This window comes from Salvia hispanica, chromosome 4, assembly GCF_023119035.1.
Source record: "Salvia hispanica cultivar TCC Black 2014 chromosome 4, UniMelb_Shisp_WGS_1.0, whole genome shotgun sequence".
NCBI lineage: Eukaryota > Viridiplantae > Streptophyta > Magnoliopsida > Lamiales > Lamiaceae > Salvia > Salvia hispanica.
In genome coordinates this window covers 51,652,474-51,664,701 of record NC_062968.1, presented here as the reverse complement: position 1 = coordinate 51,664,701, position 12,228 = coordinate 51,652,474, and the positions used below count along the sequence as shown (strand labels likewise).

Below are 12,228 nucleotides of genomic sequence, written 5' to 3'. Positions count from 1 at the left end.
TCACATGTTCAACAACAGACTTCTTTACTGATTGGCACATACTCTTTTGAACACTCTTATCCACAGTTTTTTTAACAAACTTTTCAACGCCTTTCATCTTCACACCATTCATAGCAACTTTCTTCTTCCTTGTTATAGACTGATTGTTTCTCTTCACAACAGACTCAACCTTCGACTGTATGATGGATTCAATAAAAATTTGCTTCATGCCTTCACCGCCCATACTGTACAACACACTACTTCTCCCGCCAATAGAATTGTCTCCCACTAGCTGCTCCTTACACTTCCTCCCATCCACAATATAAACATTACAAATTCGTGCTCTCACTTGGCTTAGAAGTGATATCATTTGCATAACATATGCATCACCTTTTATATGAACTTGGTATACTAACCATGGCTTCTCAAAGGAAAGCCTACTCCATCTCTCAAACCCTAACTTCCTCGGTTCATCCACCAAATCAAAGAAGCCAAACCTATCTGGATCAAACCCACTTGCTACCGACCTTTCCCCACCTATATATTTCTCAAACTTCCAATCTGGAATAAAATTTCCTCCATGATGAAAAACAATGCCAAATGGCTTCCTGGTATGGTTAACAAAGCAAAATTGCAATTAAAATAAACAAAAAAACCAACAGAGCAGTAGCAATTTGAACGGGGCAGTAGCCAAAATGTACTAGAATCCGACAAATATCGAGAAAAACGATGACAATGGGGCCAAATATATGGGGACAGTAGTAAAAATTCAGATTCCCAAAAAAATGTCGTCTTTGATTTATGTAAATGGAGACCATGTCATATACAAATTCAGATTCCAATACCGTGTGGACCAACAATACGTAAACATAAACACTAAAATTCCCTTAATTCATGCCCCATAGTGCAGAATCAGAGAGCCCACCATTTGCAATAAACAAATATATATTTGCAAAATTGCATTTACCAAAGTTGAAGTAATAGCAAAAGACCAACTCATCTCATTCCATACCACATGAATTTGTAAACATAAACACTAGGGGGAACGGAAATTTTCAGTGAATGGGGTTGGAAGAGACTTATGGGTTTGGCACCATGGAAGGTGAATAGCTGTTGCAATCCTTCTGCGTCTCCTGTGCTGCTGCTGCTCGTGCGGCTCGACGGCGGCTAAGAGTCGTCGGTCGTTGTTGAATCGCTACTCTCTCTCTCTCAGTTAGGTGGCGTGAAGTGAGAAATTGAGGAGGTAAAATTGGGTAAAATTATAAATTAGGTTAAGTTGGATTGGGGAGTAAAAAAAATTTATCATGTCATTGCCACGTTAGAAAAATAATCCACGTGACGACCTACGCTGCCGGAAAACCCGATATGGGAAAACGACAACCAACTATAAAGTTCGTGACATTACACGAACTTTTTTAAAGTTCGTGGGAAAAATCGGAATTCTTGGAAAGTTCGTGACTTTAGAAGTAGTTACCCCTTAATATTATTAGAATAGGGCAGTGATAAAATGCAAACTCATATATTGTACAAATTTCAAACTTTTCAACACAATATCAACACAGTGTAAAATTTCAAGATTTTTATGTCAACACAATGTCAATACAATGTCAACACAACATCAACCGTTGACATTGTGTTGACATTTTTTGTTGCTATCGTTTTATCATTTGTTGATATTTTCTAACAGTCTAGAACATAGTTTGGAGTTTGTACAATATTTAAGGTTTACATTTGATCACATTCCTATTAGAATATATTTAAAGTTTGTAAAATATTTCATGTTTCAGTAGTTTCATCATCTACATATGGTCATCAATGGCATACGAGGGATAGTCGCAAATTGGGTCAATGAGTGAATGGTTTTTTCAGTCACCATGCTTTGAATTAGGGCTGACATTTTTTGGCACAACACGATAATCCGATATAAATCTACACGAAATTAATGGGCTTGGGGTATTCTTATTAGTTTCGTGCCCCATCGGGTCGACCCATTAAGAAGACGAATATATCATGTCGTGTTCGTGTCGAGTTTGGATTACCCGTTAAAAAATAATATTATAATATTATTAAATTTTATTCCCTCCGTCCCACTTTAGGAGTCCCGGTTGAAATATTACATAAATGGTAATAGGTCTCACATTCCACTCACCTTTTTGTATTCACATTTTATTATAAAACTAATACTCCTTCCGTCCGCGAATAGGAGTCCCGTTTTTCCATTTTAGTATGTCTGCTAATAGGAGTTTCGGTTCACTTTTACCATAAATGGTAATAGGGTCATACATTACACTAACTCATTCCACTCACATTTCATTTAAAACTAATATACACATGTAGGACCCATATTCTACTAACTTTTTTCACTCACTCTTCTTAACACTTCTTAAAACTCATGCCGCCAATGAATGAGACTTCTAATATAAAAGTAGGACACACATTCCAATATCTTTTTCCACCAACTTTCCCTTTACATTTCTTAAAGCTCATGCCGAACTCAAATGGAAATCCTAAAGTGAGACGGAGGGAGTAGTATTTTAAAAATGATATATTTTTTTGTTTGATTTTGTTGCTATTAATTTATGGGTTTTTGGCTTTAAAAACCAAAAACTTTCACCGAATTCCGGTTTTTCCCACGAACTATGAGATTGGTTTTTAAAACCATGAACTTTCACATCGTTTGCTATTTTCCAACCCGACCCGAATAACACATTTCCGGTGCAGAAGTTGTCCAACGTGTACAGCCGCAAAAATGAGATGGACGTCGGTTTTATGACCCTTGAACGACGTCGTTTTACCCTCAATCACAATTAAAACACTTAAATGATCAATATCAATCAAAATCTCGTAAAGCCTAAACGAAATCGTCAGATTCGAATTCAGTTCGAATTCAGTCAGAATTTGTTCATCTTCATTTCGAATTCAGTCGTTCCTCAGGTAGGCGAATCAATTTTGGGTGTTAGGGTTTCATCTTCAGAATCATCCTCACAAATCGTCGTCAAAAATCGTCCGCACAAATCGTTCTCAAATGTGTTATTCAGGTCAGGTTGGGAAATAGCAAACGTTGTGAAAGTTCGTGGTTTTAAAAACCAATCTCATCATTCATGGAAAAAACCGGAATTTGGTGAAAGTTTTTGGGTTTTAAAGACAAAAACCCTTAATTTATTGATGTTATTGCTCATTAGATCAGATTTTGTAGTCAAATTTTAGGTTTTGTTAATTAAGGGCAGTTGTTATCAGGCCGTGTTGTTATAATGTCTTATTATGTACGTGTTGTTATTGTGTCGTATTGACCTAATGTGGTTTGTGTCGGGTTCGTGCCATGTTCGAATTTGAGGGTAACAAGTCGGGTTCGTGTTCGGCTTTGGTGTTCTCTTAACAAGTCGCGTTCGTGTTTGTCCTTATTGGGTCGTGTCACTAACATGTTGACTCGATAACGACCTAACACGCATGATTTGCCAACCCTACTTTAAATATGTATAGAGTTATTATCATTATTATCATTATCATTATTATTATTATTATTATTATTATTATTATTATTATTATTATTATTATTATTATTATTATTATTATTATTATTATTATTTTCTCCAAATACATATTGATACCAAAATTTTAGTTTTACTATATTTACAATTTACAATTATGGGTGCTGTGTTAAGAAGCTTTTTTTATTCTTAGTCTAGTAATTTAAAAATTATAATTTTATTTTAAAAATCGTGTGACAATTGATTGTTTTATTTATAATCTATCTATACATATATAAAAGGCGAGTTTTGGTCTTCTTTTAAAATATTTATAAGTTTTGGTGTTATTCTGCAATATTTATAAGTTATGGAATAATATGGATATTTATAGAGTAATTGGTATAAATTGAGCTGTTACATGAGTTTTTGGAGTTGTTGGTATAAATTAAGCCGTTATCCATGATTGCAAAATTATATTATGATTAATAGATATCTAAATTTTGCAGATATTATATTCAAATGTCAAATAAATTATGAAACATATAAAGCAATAAAATGTGCAAATTTTAATGACTATATTGTTAACTATATTAAATGCTATTTATAATTATTTATATTCTATTGTTATAAATTAATTTAAAAAATTGATTGGTGCAGTCATGGCTTTATAAGAAATGTTTTTGTTATAAAATGAAATGTATTTTTTAATTTTTTCCTTTTATTTCTATAGACATTGACTTTTAAGAATATTAATATCTTTGTTCAATGATAAGTAACGATAAAAATAATTATGTGCATTAATTCTTGGTATCAAATTGGGTGCTGCAAGAAAACACGTTACTTATAAAGCCCTAGACTCCATTAATCAATTTTAAATTAATTATTCAGTTTTTAACTTTTTCTAAAACTTATTTATCATAATTAACGTGCGAACTTTTAAGTTTTTTTTATAAAATAGTAAACTACAAAAATGCAAGATTTTAATATGAATATTTACTCTATATAAATGTAAAGTAACGGTCAAATAATTTATGGCTACTAATGGGTGGGTTTCAAATATTTTGTTTTATATTTTTTGTCTATAAATATACGCCATTTGCATTTCCTTCTTGCTTTCACCCATTGCATAAATGATCAGCAGGATTCTTACTCTTTTAACAATAGTAGCATATTTTTGTTCAACCTATTCTATCCACTTTTTTGTATAATTATTATGTTACTAACACAGTGGTCTTACTATAGGAAGGAAACTGAAAACCATGGAATTTAGCATAACTATGTCAATGGAGAAGGAGTAACAAAGACGGTGGATATATAATCCTGTGAGAGAGAGAGTGAAATGCGACGACCTGAAGCCCGAGACATAGACCGTGGAGAGATACTCATGTGAGAGAAGGTGAAATAAAAACAACACTTTTAAATCCTATTTTGTTGATCATTCTCTGTTTGAGTGATGTTAGTTCATATATATAAACTTTTTCTTAGTGTTAGTTTGTTTTTTCTTTTTTAGTTTTTTTTTTTTTTTTTAAGTTTAGCTATAATAGATATTTTTTATAATATTTGTATCGATAATGCTTTTCATATTCGTTGTCAATTTCGTCACTTTCATAGTTTAAAGTAGGAAAACACTCAAAGTTAACGAAATGTCGAGAGAAAGCAAATTAAGAAGATGAAGAACACAAGATATGGTATGTTTGGTTGGATTTGTACTCACTATTTCTTTTTCTTCATTTTGCTATTCGTATTATTGTATAATAAAGGTTGTTTATCTCTTCTCTTTTTATGGCGGTATCATTGTCCTTCTAATATTTTTTAGTTGTATATAAATATTTTATGTCTATTTCATATTAATAGTATTTTAGTATTAAAGTGTGTATATTGTTAAGGACATAGTATATTATTTTTTATTTTTTTATTTTATGTAATTATGTTGTTTTTTTATTTTATTTACAGTCCCAAATTAATAAAATAAATATTTTAGGTCGCGCATAGCGCGGGGTTCGCACTAGTCTTTCAAATATTCCAGTTTATATATTATGCAAAACTTAAATAATAGTAATAAAATAATGAAATCTTAAAATTGAATAGAGATTTATAAATCAATTTGGAGCTAATTTTATGCTAAGACTACTTAATAAAAGGCCTAGTCAAACTCGGCCCAATTCGGCTTATCTCACACGTGACACGCCTACTTTGCCAGTTGTATAACATTGACGCGTTTTCTCTCTCTCCGCGTTTCTCACCATCCACGTAGCCCAATTCCACCCCCACACACGGAATTTAATAGTACTCCATAATTAAATTATTTAATTACTTTCTCTTAACCGACATTGTTTGATCGGATCAATCTTGACCGTCCATCGACCCCAAGTCTCTCTATAAATAACACGCCTTCTCTCATTCCCAAAATCATCCCTAATCTGATCCAATTCTCGTTATGCCGTTCTCCGTCTTCTGTTTTCGTGTTTGCTCGAGTTAATTGTTGGTTTGTCGTCTAATTTGCGTTGATTCTTGCAACTTTGGTGATCTGGTTGTGTTTTCCATCGGAATTCTACTAACCTTCCTAACGAACTCGCGATAATAGACGTTCTAGCGGATGGTTCAATCTACTTTTGATGTTTGTGATTTTCTGTAGATTCTTCAGCTGATTTGATCTATTCGGTTGTTTGCAATGGTTGAAGATCAAAAGCGGTTATCGTTTCAAGTTTTGATGGTCTATTTAGGTTATGATATATTCATCCGTGAATACTTCCTGGGCTTACTTTCATTTGTATCTGTAGGGGGGAAATCCTCTGGGTAGCTCGAGCTCGTGACCTATCGGTTTTGATGGTTATTGGCAGTTTTTGGAAGCGCCTATGGTTTGATGTGTTTACTTATTATGTCGTCTTTAGCTGGTCAGATGTGCATCTTCAAGACGACGTTCATGATTTTTTTTCGGCATTTTATTTCCCTGATTTTCGTCCGTCAATCTTATGCCAAAGGTGCTGTTTCCTTGACTTGGTGTCTCCATAACCTTAAATTGCAGATTGGAATTGTTGAGGAGGGTTGCAGATGGCTAGATTTAGTGACTGGGGGACTGCTTAAGCGTGCGATTTCTTTCTGTTTTATTTGAGCGGTATTTCCCCCTGTTTTTGTGTGCTGTTCTCATGCCCATTAACTCACGGTGTCTTGGTTTTACCACCAAATATATTCAAACATTTACTAGTTCATGTTGCCATTCGTAATTAGTTTTTCAGTTCTATATTTCTCAGTCTTTTTGAGGTCTTTAGGTATGTGATGCACTTTACTCCCTCTCTCCTCTTCATTTTTCAGTGTCGTTTGGAATATATGCTCTTACCAATTTGTCATATTTCATTCATTTTGGTTTGATTCCATAGGATGGCCACCCCTGATTCATCTAGCATTTATATCCTAGGCTTTTTAGAAGCTTCAGCCCAGATAAGTATCTTACAATTTAAGTTTTGGCTTATTAAATTCCCTTTTTCTAATTTTCTTTCATTTGGGTTCATTACTATTTAGCAACTTCAGATCTGTCTAACTGATATCTGTTCAACAGTTCAAGCTGCAGCTAATTTGGTCTGTTTATGTAGTGCTGATGTGGGAGTGTAGTGGTGGTCTCATGTCTATTATATTTTTCTCCTTGTTTCCCCTCTGCATATATTTGTCCCTCTCTTTTCAGAGGTTCGACTTTTAGGTGGTTCTAGGTCTTTGACAATGGAGAGCCGGTTTGACAAGCTTATCCCTTTTTACTTGCCCTCATAAATCATATATCAAATCATTTTTTGGCATAGCTAACGTTGAGAAATTAACAATTCTGTGATTTTTCATCCATCAAATCTAGCTTGCAGAGTGCTATGTGGATCCCTAATTATACTGTTAAACCAGGTATATATTCATGTTAGTGTTTAGTGCTAATATATCCTGTTGTGCTTTGTTGGGAATTTTCCAGTGCTAGTGCATTTGTCCTGACTGATAGTGACAAGTGAAGTCATCTACATGAAGGTTTGACAAAAAATATGTTTTTTTTTCACTGTTATAATAACATCATTACTATTAGTTTCATTTCATTTTTCGGTTGATGTCCCGTTATTTGATTAGCAGCTTTGAGCGAGTCATATGGTACCTTTTTTGGGTTATTATGTAGATATGGAGATGTTTTCTCGCACCTTGTGACAGGGAATATTAGGAATAATCAATGGTTCCATCCGAGTTAATGGATCTTATGGTGCGGCTATCTTGATCCTGTTATTGGAAAAACCATGAACTTTTAGATGCCGGCATTGATATAGTAGCAGAGGGAGTATAGTGTTTCTTCTACATCATTTACCTTACACCTAGATTATCCTCTTGCTTATCCTTATCCTTATCAATTTCCAGAGATCTTTGTGAGGTTCTTGGTCAGTTTCCATCATAAGGCGGTTCTGGTTTGATGCTTGTCCCTTTGTGCAGTTTCATCAACTTCATTTTCTATATGGATATGGATATTGGTTTTTTTGACTCACTCTGACAGGAGAAACTGAGAGTAAATTATGATTCCGCTGGCTCCGTTCTTGCATTGATGTATCATGTTTATGGAGGGTGGTAGAGGGAGTAGTATATTACCTTACAACATTTTTCCTCCTCGTAGAACTTCCCCGTACTTACTGTTTTGCTCTTTAATATCCAGAGATCTTGGGGTGGCTCTCTATCAGTATCCATAAGATGGCAGTTCTGGTTTTCATGCTTGGTTCCCTTTGGTCTGTTTCTTTCACTTTACTTTGTACGTCAATGTGGTTGTAGATATGGTTGCTTCTTTCTTCATCCTGTGACAGGTGATGTTGAGTTATGGTGCAATCCAAGTAGGATCTTAAGATATCTGATGCTGGCATCTCTGTAATGTTTTGGATGCTGCCAGAGGGAGCATATATTTTATCTTTTTCATTTTTCTTCTATCTAGACTTTCTTATTGCTTATTGTTATACCCTTCATATTCCAGATCTTATCTTTTGATGGGTCTTAAATGGTTTTCACTGGAAGTCCGTTCTGTTCTGGTTTGGTAATTGGTTTCCTCTGCTTCATCTCATCTGCTTTTATTTTTTCATATTGTGGTGTGGATATTGTTTTCTGCTTCACGCCTGTGGCAGGTGATACAAAGAACAAAAAGTACCAAAAAGTGGGAAGATAATGGGCTAAGAAAATCAGTAGAGTAAGATATTGCTTCAAAAAGTTTGTGGGATAAGCCAAAATGAAATTTTTCTGGAGAATTAAATGAAACATTTTAAAGAAAAAAGTAAATTATGATTAATCTTATGTTAGAGCTGTTCTTCTGGAGTTATAGGGCTATTTATTTTTCATATGTTCTGTTCTACTAGCCTTCATTTTTTGCATCTGCATTTCTACATTCCAAATCACCTATATTTCTAGGACTGATGCTAATTATGTGCTACAGTTTTTCTTATGTTCTGTTACTAGCCTTATTTATGTTTATTTTTTGTTCCTCTATTTTCAGAGGATTGGCATCCAGTTGTTCCTTGTCGGTTACAATGGATAGATCTGGTTCGACAGGCTTGCCCCTTTCCATTTAATGAAAAATTTCATGTTAGAATATACCCTTTTGTTTGACCCCTTTGAATTCTCGGTTGTGCTTCTAACCAGAGCAAGGTTCAGCATTTGTTGGGTCTTGTCATTATGCTCAGTTACGGTGTTCAAGTCTGCATGTCTACATTCAGTCATTTTCAGCAGTGTTTTGAAGTTGTGGACTATGGGTACATGGCTACTACATTCAGTAATTTTGCGTAGGTATTAAGTTTAATGTGGATTACGGCGTAGGTATCCAAGTTTAATGTGGATTATGGCGGAGCACTGATTTCTAGGGACATGTGATACAGTTGATAATGCAAAATTATCACTACTAATAGCAGCTTTTCTTCATTCGTACATATAGTTTTGATTTGCAGCTTTTGAGTGAGTGGAATCAATGGCTCCCTTTTCTGGGATGTTTGGTGAGCTTGATCTCTCTTCTTTGCCTTGTCCTGTTTGCTTTAAAAGCTGACATGATGGTTTTCCTCACCTTGTGATCCCTATGCTGGCAATGTGTGTGAGATCAATGTGCTACTAGTGAAAGATTGGCTGTGTTCACTTCATTAGGTCCGTCTTTTTGTTCATTTGGAGGTCGTCAGGAGTTTTTCATATATCTGTTCAAGGTTATCGTTTCAATATTTCCGTACATAATGGAACATCCTTACATTTGTTGTGGTGGTTTGCTCTGGCTCCCACCATATCTAATAGTGCTTGGCGGTCTTTGTTTGGTTTCGCAATGATAGCTCAACTGGGCGGTCTTTGTTTGGTGTCTGCAATGAATGCTCAAATGGACTCTGTGACAGGGGGAGTGAAGTAGCTGTTATGCTCCATTTTGTCTTCTACATTGTTTTTATGCTTATCTATGGCTATGCTCCTTAATTTCCAGAGGTTTGGTCGTTGGGCGATGTGGTGGACTTTTGTGGCTAACAGAAAGTTGTGGCTAGATCATGGACTGCATCATATTTAGGTATTCTTTGTCCTGGGTGTCCAACTTATCCTTCTCCTATGGGTTCTTGAGTTTTGTCTGCAGTGATCTTTTCTCTTGAGCATGTGATTATTACGTTTGCTGCCATGGTTTCTCTGGTCTGCTTTTGCACATACACCAAGTGAAACTTTTGGCTGATGAATCAGACTTGATGCTATGATAGAGAGGCAGGAGTGGTGTAGGACATTGTTTGATCAGATGCTTCTGTTCTTTTTTGCTACTCAAATTGATTTGATTAGTACATTGTTTGATCAGAAGCTTCTGTTGGTTCATCAAGCATGACAGTTCGTGGTCGTTTTATTTCTTGTCCTTAATATCCTTGTTACTGTGGACCTGCTTTTTCTGGTTTGAAGGTTCTCAACTCAGAATCATGCCTAGGCTGACTTCTAGTAGGCTTTTCAACATTGTAACACACCTATTGCTTGCTAATTTCCATCTTGAAGCACTATGCATAGTAGAAAAAAAATGCTTAGGCTGACTTCTGGTAGGTCTTTGAACATTGTAATACATCTTTTGCTTGCTAATTGCTATCTTGAAGCACTATGTATAGCGGAAACAAAATGTTTATGCTGACTTCTAGTAGGTCTTGCAACATTGTAATACATCTTTTGCTTGCTGATTGCTATCTTGAAGCCTATAGTGGAAATAAAATGCTGTTTGTTTTGATATCTTCAGGTCATTTCTTAGCGGTTTCATTGCATGCTTGTTCATGTTACTTGAGTGCAAGCATATCAAGAATTATGCAACAGAACTTTAAAAAGATCAATAAGGATTATATTTTTATTCATGATAATATAAAATGTACATATATTCCTTTCCATCGACCTGTAATCCTTTTGGTAATCGTGTTTTTTTATTGAGTTTTGCAGTATTGCCTATTTTGTATCATGTTCTAAATTTGCCTTTTAAGGTTGAGTATTTGCTATTGTTGTGATCCCTCTCATGTGGTAATCTGTGAGTAATGAAGAATGCTGTACCTTCCAATCTTTCTTCCCTCCCTTTTTCTTGATTAGGTGTTTACTTCTTTTGGTTGGTTGTATATGCAGCTTGCATGTGTTGACAACTTGTTTCGAGTTTTACATTTGCTTTTGCTTATTAATAATTATGCTTTGGAGCATGTTTTCCCAAGCCTTTATTTCATATATGTTGGGTAGGTAGTGACTTAATATATTCACAATCCTAGAATATTGTACATCATCTTGAAAATTATCATATTTTTGAAATCGAGTCCTAGTCAGGGTCGATTGACAATAGCTAATCCTGTATAAAAGAATTAAGCTTATTAGGCTGTGTCATCCTTAAATGAAATCCTAAAATCAGTCCTAATTCCTATGTGTTGCAATTTATTATTGTTTGCATACTTGTTCTAAGTGGCCCGGTCTTTACCATGCCAATATGCCATCACTCTTGTATTTGATGCTTCTAGATGCTTGCTTGCTTGTTGCATTGTATGTGTAGTAGTAGGTAGAGTCGTGTAACTCTGCCTGTGATGGGGTTTGCCCCCAGCGCAGCCGGTCCCAAGCCCGGAGGAAAGAGGAGGGGCGGCATTGATGAGTTTTCCAGTTACAGAAAATATTACTGCTTTCATTGTTGGAATTATCATAATGCCCCTTTTGCCCATGTTGTATCGTAGTATAACATTTTTGACATATGTTCTTTTGGACAACACATACAGTACACTTAACATGCTTAACAGAACCTGACAGTTGTGGATCTTGCGGTGGGAGGGGTAGGTCGATCCCTTGGACCACCAGGAGGAACCAAATATCCTTAGCCTTACGATCCACTGGAAAATTCATGCCCCCTTCCAGATCTATAGATTTAGGAGATGAAAAAGAAGCTGCAGGCGTTATTTAGAAAGAAACAAAATGACGCTCAATGCATTGGGTTTTGTTTAGAGGTAAGCAGAACGGCAGTCATTGGAAAGATATGGAGAATTTCGGGAGTAGTATCTTTTTGGGGCTCTACTAGAAGAAGTATCTACAAATATTTTTGTTTTTTACGAGAGCCTTGTATTTGTTTGAAATGAAGACGCTATGATTTATCTATTTCACACAATTGTTTATGCAAAAAAAAGAAAATCTATTTCACACGATTCCAAGTTCCAACGATGTAGTACATTGATATATACCTTAAATGTGAAATAATAAAATCAATTACTTAAGTATTAACTAAAATAGTTACAAGTTAAATGTATGTATAAACACTGAAATATATAACTAAAAAAAAATTTAAATG

The 12,228-nt window shown here is 35.0% G+C and overlaps 1 protein-coding gene across 21 annotated transcripts; it reads left to right on the top strand.

Moving 5' to 3' along the window:
- The first annotated feature begins 5,822 nt into the window (after positions 1-5,822).
- LOC125221671 lies at positions 5,823-12,038 on the top strand. Of its 21 annotated transcripts, none has more exons than XM_048123866.1 (7): positions 5,849-7,448; positions 8,113-8,257; positions 8,935-8,981; positions 9,081-9,190; positions 9,370-9,427; positions 9,892-9,972; positions 10,666-12,038. In XM_048123866.1, exons 1-6 carry the CDS (start codon positions 7,443-7,445, stop codon positions 9,970-9,972), a joined length of 447 nt encoding a protein of 148 aa, XP_047979823.1. In that variant the 5' UTR covers positions 5,849-7,442; the 3' UTR covers positions 10,666-12,038. The 21 variants fall into 21 exon arrangements, 5 of the variants coding, with proteins under 5 accessions (XP_047979823.1, XP_047979822.1, XP_047979826.1 ...); XM_048123865.1 differs by lacking the exon at positions 10,666-12,038 and adding an exon at positions 10,137-10,658; XR_007176400.1 differs by lacking the exon at positions 10,666-12,038 and having other exon boundaries at positions 9,370-9,572; positions 9,892-10,658.
- Positions 12,039-12,228: the final 190 nt, after the last annotated feature.